The 17,520-nt window shown below is 41.6% G+C and overlaps 1 protein-coding gene across 5 annotated transcripts; it reads right to left on the reverse strand.

The window, feature by feature from the left end:
* Positions 1–79: 79 nt before the first annotated feature.
* On the reverse strand, positions 80–17,190 carry sfi1 (SFI1 centrin binding protein). Of its 5 annotated transcripts, none has more exons than XM_080776730.1 (30): positions 16,731–17,190; positions 15,209–15,280; positions 14,777–14,887; positions 14,560–14,654; positions 14,342–14,459; positions 14,115–14,217; positions 13,848–14,004; positions 13,548–13,709; positions 13,362–13,432; positions 13,112–13,203; positions 12,905–12,971; positions 12,610–12,740; positions 11,527–11,608; positions 10,757–10,935; positions 10,584–10,659; positions 9,625–9,720; positions 9,461–9,537; positions 8,162–8,264; positions 7,959–8,055; positions 6,837–6,997; positions 6,636–6,710; positions 6,276–6,350; positions 4,348–4,524; positions 4,030–4,247; positions 3,866–3,949; positions 3,285–3,432; positions 3,121–3,187; positions 2,007–2,136; positions 1,766–1,865; positions 80–513 (listed from the first exon to the last, which is right to left on the reverse strand). In XM_080776730.1, exons 1-30 carry the CDS (start codon positions 16,880–16,882, stop codon positions 373–375), a joined length of 3,417 nt encoding a protein of 1,138 aa, XP_080632856.1. In that variant the 5' UTR covers positions 16,883–17,190; the 3' UTR covers positions 80–372. The 5 variants fall into 5 exon arrangements, with proteins under 5 accessions (XP_080632856.1, XP_080632857.1, XP_080632855.1 ...); XM_080776731.1 differs by having other exon boundaries at positions 2,007–2,133; positions 13,362–13,435; XM_080776729.1 differs by having other exon boundaries at positions 13,362–13,435.
* Between the last annotated feature and the right edge of the window lie 330 nt (positions 17,191–17,520).

A 17,520-nucleotide genomic window follows, 5' to 3' on the forward strand; every position in this document is an offset into this window, starting at 1 on the left:
GACTTAAGGGCTGCTTTGTGTCTTGACTTCAATGTTCTTTTTCCTAACAATGGGAACTGAAAACAATATTAATTCAAACAACAGTATTTATAATTTATTGTACATAAAAAAACTACAATCTAAGTTGTAACCAAGCACAAAACACAATAAAACATTATGCGCAATGAGATTAATGCAAATGGTAATAACCAGCACGGAAAATATTTACTTTGACTACTCCACTTCTTTCGTTATTGTCCTGCTCCACTTCTTTTGTTATTCTTCTTCTTCTTTCGTCCTTAAAAACAGTTGAGATTTGCTTGGTATGACATGGTCCGAAGAAATCCCCTAATTGCCACTTTTGTGGATGTCATCATAGCATCTTTAAGTCTTTTATTTTGGTGCCCTGTTAAGGAAGGCATCCCCGGAGCTGTGGAGCAGGGTCTTTAAATGCTGGATCCTGGCAACATGAAGTAGCATGATTGGCTTCCGCTTCTCCAGTACTGTGGACAGCTGCCTGATACGCTCCTCCAACTGGAAATGTGAACAACACATTAAAGCAAATATTGAAGTGTTTGTTTATTATTCTTACAAATTAGTCCGTAGACTACATCCACAACAGCAAATCAAGCACCCATATTCCATACTTTGTGTTTTTCCCCCCTAAATGAATAAGTCAAAAGTAGCAGATCAACAAGCTCGAAACACTTGAGCTTGTAGATCTACTACTTCTGCCATTTTAATAGTTCTGGAGGTTACCCTATGAGGTTTCCACCCGACCGCAACGGTATTTATTAAAGGGCCACTTCACCCCTTTGCAATAAAACATTTAGAAGATTTAGAACACTTTCCTGGGGTTTTTGTGTGTGTAAAATGTGGTTTTAGATAGTGAGACCAGTGCCTGTGACATCACAGGCACTGGTCTCACTTCCTTCCTAGACTACATGTTGTGTCAGTAAGCCTTTCCACAAGGTGGGGCAGTGCATAGATCACACCCGTGTGAAGTGAGGGGCGCTAATATATTAAAGTCTAACTCATGTTGCTATGATTAGGTGATGTAATAATGATGTAAAACAAACAGTGTCAAAAACAAACTGTTAATGGGATTTAATGTTTGTGTTAGGGTCAAAACAAACATTAAACCTGTATATAGGAGGGGCTAGCGTCCATCAAAAATAAATAGATGCCTCAGTGGCCGCTGCAGTTCATTGGAGCCGTTGTGTCCAGCTTAAGGAGGTGACTTTTCCGGGATTTATCAATTAAATCCAAGGGAGCTTTATTGGCATGAGGAAACAAACGTTTACATTGCCAAAGTGATGCACACGGAAGCTTGGCAAGCTTCCGCTATGCTTCGCAAGGAATCTCTGGAAAGCTTTGCCTCCTCTCGAGAACAGACACCCCAGAGCAGAAGAAGGCATCTACCTTTTTATGGGGCAGTGCACCAAGGCATCATTGGTCATTGTAGGAATTCAGCAATCCAGTCAAACCCTAATTAAACACCCTGACTACAGTCTTTTTCTGGCCATGGGGTGCAAATTTCAAATTGTACTACTGTTAACAGATTTGTTTTTACGTCTGGATACTTCAAATACTATTAACATTGAGTGACTGCAGTTTCTTCCAGTGGTGAAATTACCCTTTAACCTGGTCAAACCATCAACCATTTGCTGTGATCTACTGACAATAGTACAAATTAGAATGAAACTTAATTAACAGTGACATATCTCTTGCGAAATGGTGACATAATGCATAAATTTGCCACAAATCATCTTCAATGAATGCTTACCAGCTCCAACTCTTGACATATTGTGTTCTTATCCATCTGGTCTTCCCTTCCACTGGTCTGCAGCCAGTTCTTCAGTACATCTTTCAACCTCTTCCATGCCCTGCACACACAAATGCACATGCAAATCAACCTCAATACATATATTGGTATGTCAGCACTCAGCAGCAAGAGGGACCAAAATGAAATCCGACAAAGTAAGAGAAACAGCACAAGGCAAGCTAAAGATGGTTGTAATTGTTACTGGAGCTGCTTCCTGTCCTGGTGGAAGTGCTTCATCTCCACACGAATGCGGAGCAGTTCTCCAGTTAGGGCCAAGGTTGGATCAGCATACTCTGCCTCCGCATGCACATCCCCATCTTTGCTGGATGCTGCTGCAAAAAAATAGACATCACAATGGACCACTAGATTACTTTGTGATTACCAAGTGTTGCATCATGTAATTTTTTTATTCTTACAAATTAGTCCATAGAGTACATCCACAAGAGCAAATCAAGCACCCAGAGAGGCCAAATGTATATATCGTCGCTGTCGGGCAGAAACCTCTTATCTCCATATTTTCCGTAAATGAATAAGTCAAAAGTAGCAGATCAACAAGCTTGAAACACTTGTAGATCTACTACTTCTGCCATTTTAATAGTTCTGGAGGTTACCGTATGAGGTTTCCACCCAACAGCGACGATATTTATTAAAGGGCCACTTCACCCATTTGCAATAAAACAACAACGGTGGAACAACACCCGTGTGAAGTGAGGGGCGCTAATATATTAAAGTTTAGCTCATGTTGCTATGATTAGGTGAAGTAATGGTGATGTAAAACAAACACAGACAAACATTAAACTCTTTTGTTAATGGCATTTAATGTTTGTGTTAGTGACTAAACAAACATTAAACTCTGTCCATTGTCAATGGCGTTTTTGAGGGGCGCTAGCCCCTCCTATATACAGGTTTAATGTCTGTCTATAGTTCAATGTTTGTTTAACCCATTCTGGGCGGGAACCCCTATTGGTATCTTAACCCCTCAGGCCGGGCACCCATATTTGGGTTCTGTACAGTATGTACAGTATTCAAAAATGTAATTTTTTTGATGCTGCTATATAAATATTTGAAGTTTTTCAGAAACCTTAGGTCAGGATTTAGAGGCGTTTTTAGAATCGGCCTTAGGCCTAAATGGGTTAATAAACTCCATTGACAATGAAGGGAAAACTTACGTCATTCTGTAACTCATTACGTCATATTGTCTCTTTATTGTTAATGGCATTTAACAAATGTACTGCTTCTGACGGAAAGGTTCCGCCAGTTGGAATCCAACTGGCAACTGCTTCTGGCGTAAGTATTTAAAAGTGTGATCACCATACCTGAATAATGAGATGAGAAGGTGAACTGTTCAGGGGGTAGCAGCACTGAGTCATTGCTTTTCCCGACCTTTAAAAAGAGGCCACATGGCCCAAGTTAGGGAACAATGTGCACACAGTGGAAGACAGAACACACATCTGAGAAAAGATGAGTGACTAGTGGCTACCTTGGCCTGAGTTTTGGTGGTCATGAAAGAAGATGGTGGTAAAAGGACATCTTGGTTTTGTAATCCATTAAGTGAATCCAGAGAGTACGTGTGAGCTTCAGAGGATGTTGGTGCAGGAACAATGGTGCTCTGTACCCCAGCTAAAGCCCTGGAAGAAACAGGAACCACCAGGATTTGACAGTATGGAGAAGAAATCGGATCCATGCTGGCTATGGAATAACATACAGCAAGAGTGTCTTTACGAGCTAGCAGAGATAGAAATTGGAGCTACTACCGCTTCCCTTTACTAGTGAGCTATGGACTTTTCCAAATGCAATATTTAAAATTCAGCATGCAATGTTTACAACCACGCTGCACTGCCATGTACATGCGTATACCTCTGGAGGCTATGCTTCGGTTCTCAGTGCAGTGCCAAACCCAAGGTCCAGTAAACATATTCCAATAGCTATGTCAAACTCCAAGCACATCTCAAACTTCAGTTCAAGGAGGACAACATACTCACATTTAGGGCTTTTGTATTTGGCTCACTTCACAACAGAAAAATGCAGTTACATAGTTTGGCAAAGAGCCTTCTTGTATACCTGTTGTGCTGCAGCTCTTTTATAGGGGAGTCCAGCTGTTCTTTTGGACGACGAGGTTGAAGTCTAGTCGTTCGAGTCAGAGCACTGTGTGCGAGTCACAAACATCGGTTAGTTCAGAATAAAGACTACCAATGTGAAACTGGTGAAGACTGGCATAAACTCACAGCTGGCTGAGCACTTTGTCTCCAGACCCCTTTTCGACAGAAGCAGACCATGTCACTCCGTGTGACATGCTTTTTGAGTCGGGTTCCAGCAGACAGAAGGACACGCTCTTTTTACACAGCAATCTTCCAACTTCTCGCACGCTGGGTGATCGACACAAGGCCCGGTGCTTCCATCGCATGGCACAGCGTTGGACCACTTGTTGGAGGTGTTGTGTGGTCTGTGGAAGATTGTCATAATTTATTTTAAAATAATGATGAGACAGGAAAAATGTACACCTCCAAATTAATGTAAGCACAGGCATACAGCTATCAACCCACTTGCTCTTGACTCCGTTGTGCTAAGCTAGTGGTGAGGCTGCCCATGTGAGCAGCATGTGTGAGGATATATGTCACCCCTTCTCTCTGCAGCTCGTCTCTGTAGAAGTGGGCCGCTCTGGCCTGACGCTCTTGCTTCCTGTGCTGCTCTGTGAGCCACAGCTTCCATGCAAACAACACCTACAGACGGCCAAGAAGGAATGAATGACTGCAAGGCAAGTCCCTTTAAATTGAAAGAGCACAAAATGTATATCTCTACTGTTGGGCAGAAACCAGCTAACTCCAAAATGTACGTTTTTTAGGAAATTAATTAAAATCCAGGTTGCGAATACAAGTGGACGAAATGAGTTTTCTTCGACGTGTGGCTGGCATCTCCCTTAGAGATAGGGTGAGAAGTTCAGTCACAGGGGTAGAACCACTGCTCCTTCGCCTGGAAAGGAGCCAGCTTAGGTGGTTCGGGCATCTGGTTAGGATGCCTTGGAACATCTCGGAATCCTCCAAGAGGAAGTCACTAATGTTGCTCTGGAGAGGGAAGTCTGGAGCACTCTGGTGGAGCTGTTGCCCCCGCAACCCGACTACGGATAAGCGGTCGAAGATGGATGGATGAAAATCCAGCTCAAGTGGAGTTAGGAGGTTTTGTCACAGCTGACAATGGATCCATGCCTCTGCAGCTGCTCTGCCAAGCAGGAGAGAGGGCTAAACCAGCTAACTCCACCCCCTCTGGTGGAGTTACCTGCTTTAGCAGACAGTTTGAGGTTCATGGAGTTAGTTAGACACAAAGATGTAAAGGGTGTTCAATAGCATTGATTTATGACAACAACAAAAAATAAAAAATAATAATAGCTTCAATAGTTATTACGAAGTGATGATGGTGCACTCAGGGCCGGATTAACCATCCGCCGCTATGTGCAGCTGAACAGGGGCATGTGGCAAGAGGGGCATATCTAAAAACCCCCCCCCCCCTTTTTTTTTTTTTTATCAGGTCAGGCCAGCCAGCCACAACCAGCGCAGCAAAAACAATCTCTCCTAAGCTCAGGCCAGGCCAGCCACAGTCCATTTCAATTCAATTCAGGCAGTGTTGCTGCAGCACAGTGCAGCGCACTAAACTGCCCTTTATAAAAAGTTTATAAACACTGTTAATGGAGGGAAGAAGTTAATAATATAAATAACATCAGATGGTAGATTTCTCATGTGAAATTGCTGTAAAGGCCCCCAAAATGTCCCCCAAGGGCCCCCAAAATTTTGGCGCGCGACTTGGTGAGATCTGCCTCTGAAAAACTTTTGCAGATAGAACAGTCAGTGTTTCCCAAACTGGAAACGGGCACTAGGGACATGTGGGCACATGGACAACTGCCCAATTGTCCAGGTGCCAACATGTCCCTAGTGCCCAGTTGTCCTGGTGCCCACATGTCCCGGTGCCCACAGGTCCCTAGTGCCCATATGTCCCTAGTGCCCAGTTGTCCTGGTGCCCACATGTCCCTAGTGCCCAGATGGTTTTGGTGCCCGGAAAATGCCCAAGAAATGGCCAGAAAATGCCATTAAAAAAATCTGCGCCCTCGCTTTGCTCGGGCGCGAGAGTCGCATTTCTGAAATGCATTTTACTGGTAAAAAAAAAAAAAAACCAATGTAATTTATTGCAATGGTTGCCAGTTGTATTCCAGTGAAGTTGTACTATTTGCCTATACCTTATTGTGTTCCATGTGTTCGGGGTTGGTCGTGTCCGCGCTATGGGGGGGGGGGGGGGGGGGGCATTAAAAATGATCTGCACAGGGGCACTCATGGGGGTTAATCTGGCCCTGGGTGCACTTGGTCATAGGGGCTGTAACATTGCTGCTCTTTTGAAAAGGTGACAGCAATACCCATATATCCTTGAATCTCAGGGAAATACTGTCATTCAGCCATAGACTGTAGAGCAGTCAGCAAGTGTTTACCTTGGCCTGCAGATTGAGGGACCAGTGCCAAAGAGCAAGCTTGGTCTGCTCAGTTTCTCTCCTTCTGTGCTGCAGCTGTGAGGGGCAGTAAATCACTTGAGTTACTACTCTAGGTCTGGTCAATATGACTTCAAATCACTATCAAATTACTTTCAAACGTTTGCCTCGACTGCAATTAATTAACATTTTTTTAGAAGTGAAAATATTAACACATAGGTGTATACACATGCACACCGATACTGGTTCACCTTAATATCTACTCAAGACAGATGCTCGTCATGATCATGTTATTGAAGTTGATTAACAGGCAGGTTAACAGACTACTCTAAGAGAACTCATATTCTCCCTATTCTAGCCAACCTCAGTTTTCCACTGTTCAAAAAAGGTCTGGTATGTCTTCAGTCTCAGCAACAACATCCCTTGCCTCTTCATCACCTACGGAATCATATCAATATAAAAATAAGTTGAAATAAGAGTGTAACAAATAGTACAACTGAAATAGGCACGTGACAAATAGTACAAGTGAACAAATACGTAAACAAAGGATAATGGAATACTAACCTCATATCTCTGGTATTGGTAGTGGTGTCTGCTCCATGCCTTCATGACTCTGCAAAGAAGTTTGGAGTGGTGGTGCTGTTTGGCATGTTCCATGTCTACACTCTCCTTCTGAGCCACTGATGTTCCATTTCTCCATCTCCTGAAAACCCCCTGTAGAATCACTTATCGAAAGTAAAAAAAAGATTTACAACAATGCATGGAAAATTGTTGCACCACGCATGCACACACTATACACACATATCCTAGGGCATGTAGTCCATACCGCTGTTGGGTGGGGCGGTCATGCATCCACACCTGATTTACCACCAACACCATCTTTTTAATTTCAAGGACCATTATAACTCTGAGAGTGTACATATGGAACCAAATGGGGGAAATACAAACCTTTAAAGGACCATTTGAAAACCCCTATAGGAACCGTTATGGAATCGGACCGTTAAGAGGGAATCATTAAGAAGGAACCAGAGTCGATAGAATCCAACAGGATCCCACCCCTAATCATCACAACCAGGAGCTCTGGGGAAAGCTCAATTTAAAGCTTACTTCAGGCTTCAAGCATTTACACATGCACTTTTAAAGGCGCTGTTCAGTGAGATTTTGGGGGGCCAAATGGATCGCTTTCAAAAGTTGAGGTTAGTTAAAAATTTGAGAAATGCACATAATCGATATTCATCAGCTGGCCAATTACAATCAAATGTGTCTGCCGTCTTCATTATAACTGGAAATTAGCCTTCTGTCTGCTGAATATTACTACGTTACTTTTAAACTAGTAGTTGAAGATGTGGAATTTGGAATAAAATATCTGTGTTTCTCCTTCCCGCCTGTCAGCTCTTGTGCTCAGCAGGAGATGCTCAGCACACCCCCTGTGTAAAGAAGAACACTTTAAAATGGGCTTTCTCCAGACAGAGCTTGAGGTTGTGATATGCCCAGATGTATTGCTGTTGGCCCATGAGACGGTGTTGGTCGTTAGTCGGGTATGGACTATGGACTATAAATATAAATACATTTCTCATAGGTTTTAATATAAAATGGCAGTGCCTATTTATTTATATATTTTTAAAGGTGGATTGTGTGAACACACCTTTATGTCAATGTAGCACATTGGCCCTGCAGCATCATTACCTTGATCTATGCAGCTCTGTACCCTGTTCAACACTTCCCTCTGCTGGTGGCGTTTTGACACAGCATGCACGGTCGTTTTCCTCCATGCAAGAAACACCTTTAAACATTGTGCATGTCACCAACTAATAATTGTGCATAAACCATGGCAAAACAATAGCGATGGTAACACTACAGGGAGCTTGATCAGCAGGTTATTCTGTTACCTTTGCTAGAAGGCCAAGCTGGAAGTGATTCTGTGCCCTCTGCTCTTTGACTCTGATCTGAGCCAGAAGAACTGTGTTCTTCCTCCACAGAGCAACACTCCTCCTAAGAGGCAAGAGGTTCACGGAGACCATCAAGATCAGTTTTTGACTGTGGACCACTTAAACCCTGCTCTTTTTTAGCTAATGTTCCCCCCAGAATATGGTAAGTAATGAATTGGTTCAGAACCCTAAAAGTATTCACAGGTTCCGTGAAAGAACCAGGGTTCCAAGAATCTAGAACTGAACCAGTTCTAGAACTTTATATAGAAAGAAAGGGTTAGTGATGTTAGCTAATCGATTAAACTGTTGTTAAGAAATTAGTTAATTAAACTTAACAGTTAATAATTCATCATAATTAATCGAAAAGTCTGTGGTTCTATCATTGGGTGGTTTTCTGTGAATGTAAAGCTGTCTGCGCGTGGGCCGAGGAACGCACATACAAAGATGCCATTGCCTGGCCCTGTATCGTCAATGGTCAAATAAATATTAGATTTAGGAATATAATATGCCTTTTGTATTATTTCCATGTATCAGCAAAATGTAGATTTTTATGTTTTATCGAGGGAAATTAAGATTCTCAGTTTTTTTTTACAAAAACGCTGCTTATCAACTAACCGGTTAGTCGATCCATAAGGTTATCAAAACTTATTTAATTAATTGATAATTCCCATCCCTAGCCCAAAAAGAATACAGCATGGTTTGAGAACAGAGAATATTTTGGAAAGCAAAGTAGAAGAAAATGTGAACACAACTCAGTCACAAGTAATCAACTAATGTATTTACCAGGTGCACAGCTCAGAAGAGTTCAATATCAGCAAAAAATAACTCTCTGAAGTGTCCTTCAGGTACTAATATTCAGATAGGGAATGGGCAAATCACAAACATTTCGGTCAAAGCTTATCCTCAGCGTGATAAGCATTATCACGCTGAGGACGGCGACATGTCACAAATCGTATGTATTCAATTTGAAAATTAAATTAAAAAGATTTCCAAAGCACTTCCCCCAAATGCCTGAGTCATTTTGGCGTGAATGCTGGGGGAAGCCTTGCAGTTAAAAATGTGTGTTTAAAGAGGTTGGCAAACAACACTTTTATGTGGAATAAATTATATAAAAACTGAAAATGAAGCCTAGTTTATGGTACGCACGTTGAAAATAGCCGACATGCAACACGTTGTGAGCTTGTATGTCAACTGTTCTCGACTCGTGGTGCCATCGTAGGATGAAGTATGAATCAGGAGATTCATAACAGTGATTGTTACCTGAGAAAGTGTTGCTGTTGCACTCTGTAGTGTTCCTCTGCCTGGACACAGACCTGTACTGTTTTTATGTGGTGATCCTGTGGATACATGGATGTGTTTGAGCTCTGTGAAATGATTATTGGCCCTGCTTCATGAATTCATGTTACCATTGGTGCCTGGTGTACCATCCAGACGTTTAGGTAATGTTTGAGTATTTTCATTTCGTTATAGTTCCCCATCTGCTCAAGTCTTCTTCTCTTATCTCTTTGGTGCTGAACAAACTGATGTGCATATGAGAGAGATAAACACAATTGCTGTATAGTTTTAAACTGAAGACATTAACCGTGTATATAACACACATACGTACACAACATGGTATAAAAATGTTCATGAGAGAATAGGTTATTCCTTGTATACTGTGTACAAAATAAATTATATATTTTTTTTATAATGGTGAATTATATATATATATATATATATATATATATATAAAATTCACCATTATAAAAAATATATATAATTTATTTTGTTTTGAAAGGCGATAGCCACTCCTATGTCCAGCTTTTAGTGTACCGGTATGTGCTAATACAAACTTTGTCCAAACATTAAATTCCATTGATAATGAATGGACAATTGGAGTGTGTAAACACAAACATTGAAGACAAAGGTGAGGACGCCCCTCACTTCACACGGTATGAAGTAAAAGAAAAATCACACTCGTGTGAAGTGAGGAGCGCTCTTATCATACATACATCATCACCTTCCGGCCAATCACTTTTGGCGTTCTCACTTTTCTGTACTCACTTTTTAAGCCCTCAGCCAATCAAATCATCACTATAGGGTACACAGCACACACAGAAAGCTGGGCATAGGAGGGGCTTGCGCCCTTCAAAAATGGCCACCGTGGCTGGGCCTCGGCTGTGCGGTCCAGGCACTAAGGCCGGTAATCCAGCCTGACGGCGTGCCGCATGTTCGAGTCCCAAGCCCGTCTGCCTTTGCCGCATGTCTCCCCCCTTTCCTGTCACATTACTGTACCCTATCAAATAAAGGCAAAAAAGCCATAAAGAATATCTAAAAAGGGCCACTGTGTGAATATGGTAAATTTATTGAGAGATTAAAGCGTACAAACAGAGAGGCACCTTACCTTGTGCCAGCGATCGAAAGCCCATCTCATGCGGTGCAGTTCACCATGTCGACAAGCCTGCTCCTCTTGGGTTCTCCTAGTATTAACAAACAAAACAGAAAAATCAATTAGCGAGCCTCTTATGCCTTTCTTAAGACACTATCCATCGATCAGTTTAGCAGGATTCCATTCACCTGTCCTGTATTTCAGTGCTATTGACCTTCCACTGTCTCATTGTCTTCTGGAGAAGCCTGTGACGGTACAGAACGTCTGAAGAGGTCTGTCTCATCCTCTCCTCAATGTGCTGCTGTGTACGCTGCCTCCAACAAGCAATGGCTCTGCGTGCACGCCACTGCTCCTCGTGCAGAATGGCCTAGGACGAACAGGGTCATGACTTATGAGCACATTGCAACCAAAACATGTCCACATTGAGGAACTTTTTTAGTTTGTTATAGTTGATCAAGCACACAATGCGTCGTGATGAGACATGATGGATGTAGATCAACTACAACTATGGGGCCATGGCTGAGTGGTTAGTGAGCCCGCCTGGGCCAGAAGCCCTGGTTGTTGCAAGTTCCATTCCAGGCCAGGTCAGCAATGTGGGTCCCTGAACAAGACTCTTAACCCCTAATTGCCCCCGAATGCCGTACAATGGCTTCTCACTGCTCACAGGACAAATTTCATGTACGTGCAAATATATTTGAGGGGTGCTCTTATCATCAAACATCAGCCAATCAAATCATCACATTCCATGCTACAAATACACACAAAGCTGTGCATAGCGCCCCTCAAAAAAACAGCACGAGTCAAGATTAAAATATATTTTTATAGCTTGAAGATTAGCTATTTTAACATTTTTAAGCTTTTCGCCTATAAAGACATGTCCATTATGTTTTAATAATCAATTAAGTTGATTAATTTGATTAACTATTGCAACCCTATGAAGAACATTAAAGCTTTGTACCGTTCTCTCCGAAAGCTTCTGCTCCTGCATCTTCTCTGTCTCTCCCCACCAGCTGTAGAAGACCCAGGTGTACTGACACTGTCTGTAAGGAAGTCAATACAGAAAGAAACCAGCTGTAGAAGACCCAGGTGTACTGACAGTACTGTCTGTAAGTACTGACCCAGGTGTACTGACACTGCTGAGTGCTGTCATGTCAGGAAGGGCAAGTGTCTAAAATAATCAAATCATGTGGATCTGTGACATGACGCATTAACTCCAAAGCCTGATCAGGTCTTTTGTTCAGGAAATTAAAGTTGAACCTTTCAAAAAGTATAAAACATTTGTGAAAATAGATCTGGGACCCGACCCACAGATAGAGACATTCTTCTAGATGGTTCACCTCAGAGGTAACCTGACGCTGCCAGATGAGGGCGGTATTGGGGAAACATATTCCCCAACACAACACTCATCTGGGATCGGAGTTGAGCCCTGAGTCAGATCTGCTTCGTACCGAACCAATCAGCGTGAGCTAAGGGCGGGATATGTGCGAAACCGGATGTGAAGCTATATAGACACGTCAATATGATTGGTTGTGTTTGCACGCCCACACGGTGATAGACAGACGCTCCCATCCAATCATCTACCATGTATCTTGAAAAAAAGGAACAGCCCCGTCATCGAATTTGCTTCCGCGATCCCAGATCCCAATAAGCTGTGAAACAAATTTGTGTAGCAAGCTTTTTTGATCTGGCAGCGTCAGGTTACCTCAGAGGAGCCACACCGTAAAAGAGTTAAATTAAGTATGCGATGGCCTGTAGCACAGGCTAAACATATGTCCTTTAGATTTATAATTTAGCATTTTATTAGATTTATAATTTAGCATTTTATGTAGACATAGCACATAGGACTCTTTAATGTAGTCATAGCCTCACTGTACAGATAATCTACTGTTATACAGATATCAGGTTCTTAGCTTGCTTATGATTCTTGATGACTATTTCTATGTATTTGATGTATTACCTTGTATTGTTCTTGCTTACTGTAAATCGCTCTGGATTAAGAGCATCTGCTAAATGCCTAAATTGTAAATTGATGGTGACTCACCGATTATACACTTCTGCCTTCTGTCTCATCTCCCTGCGAAGTCTTCTCTGTAGGGTAAATTCAACCCAGGATTTGAAACACTGTGGCAATCTGTGTTCAGCAAACCAGGCATCTGCTCGACACTCCAACCCCTATTCAGAAGCATGGGACAATACACAATGTAATTGGGATTTATCAACCGAAAACAATAGAGCATATAAAAGTGATATGAGACAATATTTGCCCAAATTGTTTAGCCTCATAATATGATCTTAATGATTTAGTGGTGGTATAATCAGATGAAAAATGTGAATACCTGCTTGTGTCTATGCCAAGTAAGCTTCAACTTCCAGTGGTAGAAACAACTTCTCAGGACTGAGGCACTATTGAGGTAGAGGCATTAAGAACAAAACAGAAAAATACACACTCCATGATGCATGTAATGGGACAAATGACAAGAGTAACCACATTGAAAAACCAAAGTGCTGTAAAAGATGATCAAACGAAAAACAATAAGCCACACCTGTGGTGTGACATGGCCATTTCTATGTGGGAGTTAAGAGCCTCGTCTTCAGCCTCTTCAACACGTTTCTGCCAAAGTCTCCAATATTTGACCTGTGAAAAACAGCGATATTTTTGTTCAGTCAATGGATTTTACTAGGGACAGCCCTTGCAAGTTCCAACCCAGGAGGCTGTGAAGATAGCTTTAAATACAATAATTTGATTTCTGTATAATACAGTCACGTTTGTCTATTACTGCTCTTGGTTCTTACCAGTAAATAATGAGCCTGTTGTTGACCTGCCATCTGATCTTGTTCTGCTTCCTCACTGCACAATTTTACATCTACTGATAAGCTCAAGAAACAACACGTCTGTAGTTTTACATACTCCAAAATTCATTGAGAACGATATAGTTTAAAATAATATATTTGAATAATATGTATTGTATATTGGGATACAAGTTCTCCAGCACCCCAGTGTTCTACGCTGGATGCTCCGTTTGGCCAAATGTCCTGCAGCTTGCCACTGATCCTCTTCACATCGTTTGACACACAGCTCACTGTGCCACGTATCCCAATACATCCTGAGCACTCTGAGATGCCAGCCATGCAAAGCCTCTTCTAGATCAGTCAGAACAGCAACATTAGGGGAAAAGTGTACAAATAATGTCACAGTCAAACTTGTACTTGTACTTGTCTTAATGTAGATAATCAAGAGGCCTATTTTGTGTGGACTGACAGCAGTCAATATAAAATTACCTTGAGACTTCTTCTTAGATTGGCGGTAGCGTACATAAGTAGCCCATGCACAGAGTGCCTTTCTCTGTGTCCCATGAATGAAGTGGAGTGAAGCCTTTGATTGTTTCTCCCTCTGACAACAGGCAGCTATATACATAGTTCTCCACAGAAGCCATGCCTATGAGGTAGGTATAAGGACATGCCTTGAAGATTAGTAACTGACAGACAAAAAGTGGATATAAAACTGTATACACAACCCTTGGTGTGTATGATGGATTGCATGGTTACCCTGCCCTGTAGCATCAAAGCCCAATGCTGCAAGGCCTGATCCTCTAGTGCATACACATTATAGTGCTGCTGCAGCTTGGTTTGCCATTTATTCCATGCCGACCTGCATAGGAAAAACATTTAAATATGTTTATGACCTGCACACTTTATTTGTATTAGAGCAAATATAATGTGCTCTAATACAGCCATGGCTGAAAATGTATTTTTTATACAAACTATTCTCTTACATGAGAGTTGTGCATCTCTTCTGCCGAAGAGCACATTCGAGCATTCTACCCTTAATTTGCTTCATTTCTAGGAATAGCTCCCACTTGTGCCACATCAGACGCACCTGTTGCCTATCAGCTGTTAACAAACAAAAATTTATCACTGGTTGCAGACAGCAAGACACAGACTTCTAGGTTTCACAAACTCCAATAAAGTCATTATCACCCAGACCACATACCAAAACATTGGGCACGCCGGAGTTTCTTCTTCTTCTCTCTCTGCAAAGACACAAACATTTGCCAGCAATAGAAGGTCCGGTTGTAAAGGTGATACCTAAAACATATGCGACGTTGTTAGCACATGTAAAGGAAAGCTTTGACAAGGGAATTATAAGATAGCAGCTTGTAACATGATTTTGTCTGTGTCACAGAGATTTAAGGGCACGTTTACTATACCTGTAGTGACATTCCGCTCGCATTGAGAGGCCCCACTCACGCCTGGATGTCCACCACTCGTTTATCCAACTTTCCCAAGCTTTGAGCAGTAGCACTCTGCGGTAGTGGGACCTGGACAATGTAACATTTTATAAAATGAATATGCATAGAAGCAGCAACGTCAGACCTTCATGTCTGATGATGGTCTGACGGAACCAAACGTTGCTGCTTCTATGCCTCAATGAAATTCTGTAAGTGAAGACGTGAAGTGTGCGGGATTCCAGTCTTTTTCATACTATTCCAGTTCATTTATCTGATGTACCTGTCCCCCATAGATGTACTTAAGGACTTTTTTCTTCTAAGTTTATAACATTAATATGCATTGCTACACATACATTTCAGTCAATCCAACGGTTGAAACTACACTTAATATTATGAAGTAAATAATGATACCTGGCTTCATGAGGATGAACTCGACCAAACGTTCTCAGCATCCATAACTTTAGGAACTTCCTTGCCAGATGCCTTCAGTATTAAAGAAAGTTATAGGCAGGGTCAGAGCGTCAGACTGATTACATTATCAGGATTACGTAATCAGATTATGAAACATAAACTAGCCCTCTAGTCTAGATTATATGCACTGGTTCTCAACGTCGGGTCCAGTGACCACCACCACATTAATACACAATGTAGATTCCTGCCTACAGTAATATTGAACCAGTTCAGTGTTTCCACTGAAAATGAATTGGTTCACAATCACAACCCTAAAAGCTGGTTGGGAAATGGAACCAAAACAATCACACCTTGAAGTGAGGGGCGCTCTTATCAATATACATTATCATACATCATCTCATGAACAACTGAATGTATGTGATTGGTTGGTTAAATGTACGTATTCGGCAGACATTTGACCTAATTTCTCCTTTCATTGTCAATGGCAAATATTGAGACGTGTGGGGACAAAATCTGTATATAAAAATGGACACCTGTTCCGTTCCAAGAATCTAGGACGGAACCAGTTCTAGAACCGAAGTTATTTTATTGGAAAAGGGGCCTTTCAGAGTTACAGATAATGGTGGGCCCTGGGCCAGACGTTGAGAAAATCTGATTCCAAAAACACAGGACCACAATGGAAACAAGCCCACAGGGCTTTCTTATCATTTCAGCATCATTGCCAGCACTGTATTGATTGATTGATTGATTGAAATATTTATTAACAGTTTGTAGAATTACAGTACATTTTAAGCACAAACTCAATACAGAGACTGTTAACTGTGAGTGGACGACCCAATTAAGCATTACACTTGTTTACAACAGGGTCCACATTGTTCAATTCATCAAAACATTTAGAGACATACAAATAGACACTTCTATGTAGTTAAAGAACAGAACAGGAATTCATCATGTAGGAAGCAAAAAGGGAAAGGATACATATACAGTGAGGGGAAAAGGGGGGGGCGGTGGGGGGATTCAGATTTTACAGAGGCCAGTTTCGAATTGCAGCCATCCGTAGGTGCCCTTTGAGAGCGGTTTTGAAGGAGTCAAGGGATTCACATGTCTTAATGACTGTTGGTAGGGCGTTCCACATTTTGGTGGCATAGGAGCGAAAATAATTTAGTCCCTTGTTTGTGCCGAATCTGGGTTGTACATGGTTTGTTGCACTCCTGTAGCCTTGTAGCCTACTGTTAAAGTATTCAATCAATTAAAAAACTCCACCCTAAGAGCTCAACAGGACAGTCTCAGTCCAAACCTATTTGTTGCTAAATTGTATTCATTAAACTAAATAAATTTCATCCAAGTATGGTTGCCTTGCAATTGGATCAAGATTCAAGACTCAGATGTATTATATTATATATTACTTTTGCATCATGTATGCGAAAGTAAAAGTCAGACTCGATCAAATGCATCCATTATACTCTGATCGAAGGCTGGTGTATGGTTAGAAAACAACAAAGAAACGTGATATAAAAATAACCTTATTCTGATCTCCTTTAGTCTTCCACCTTTGTTCCAGTTGTATCCAACTCGATAGGTGATCTTTCGTGTGAGGATTTTTCGTATTGGTTTGATTTCACCACCTGGCTTATTGAGTTTCACCAGATCTGGCTTTCTTCTGTTAGTTTGCATTGTGCGGGGCCATAAAAGACAGACACGACACCAAAGTAGTCAACTACAGAGGAACAGTTGTCAGTTAGCAAGCACCCGGGTTTGTTTGGTGATCAACTCAACCACCTGTCACGTTGTAGCGGTTCCAGAGATCGACGTTTTAATCAAACCTGAGCAACAAAATAAACCAACAAAACCTTTTGTATTACTTCATAAAATTAACGTTATAAAGCCAGCACGTGACGTGTATATTGTTCGTTAACTATTTAAAGTGAAACTTGTAAAGTTTGAAGTTTTACACCTTTTGTTTACTTCCACTAGTGACAAATCTGGACCGCGTCTCTTTCTGAATCATGACGACGCGTGTCTGCAAGCCCCTGGCAGCCCGCATGGACGGGGCTTTGTATTCCGTTTGAGGAGAGAAGAGGACTTGGCGTCTATGCCAGTTGCGGACTGGTTCATGACTCAAATAAAACACACCCAAAGGCAGTATAGGTGCCCAATGAAATGCCGATTAAACAACAAACAATGTATCTACATGTCAGCATCCATACTAATAATTAATTCAAAATACACATCTTTCGACCTATGTATTAGCTAGCTATTAATAAACTAACCATAAAGCCACACAGTCAGTGCAGAACATATTATTCGACTCA

This window comes from Protomyctophum bolini (assembly GCF_963924005.1).
Source record: "Protomyctophum bolini genome assembly, chromosome: 2".
In the NCBI taxonomy this organism is placed as follows: domain Eukaryota; kingdom Metazoa; phylum Chordata; class Actinopteri; order Myctophiformes; family Myctophidae; genus Protomyctophum; species Protomyctophum bolini.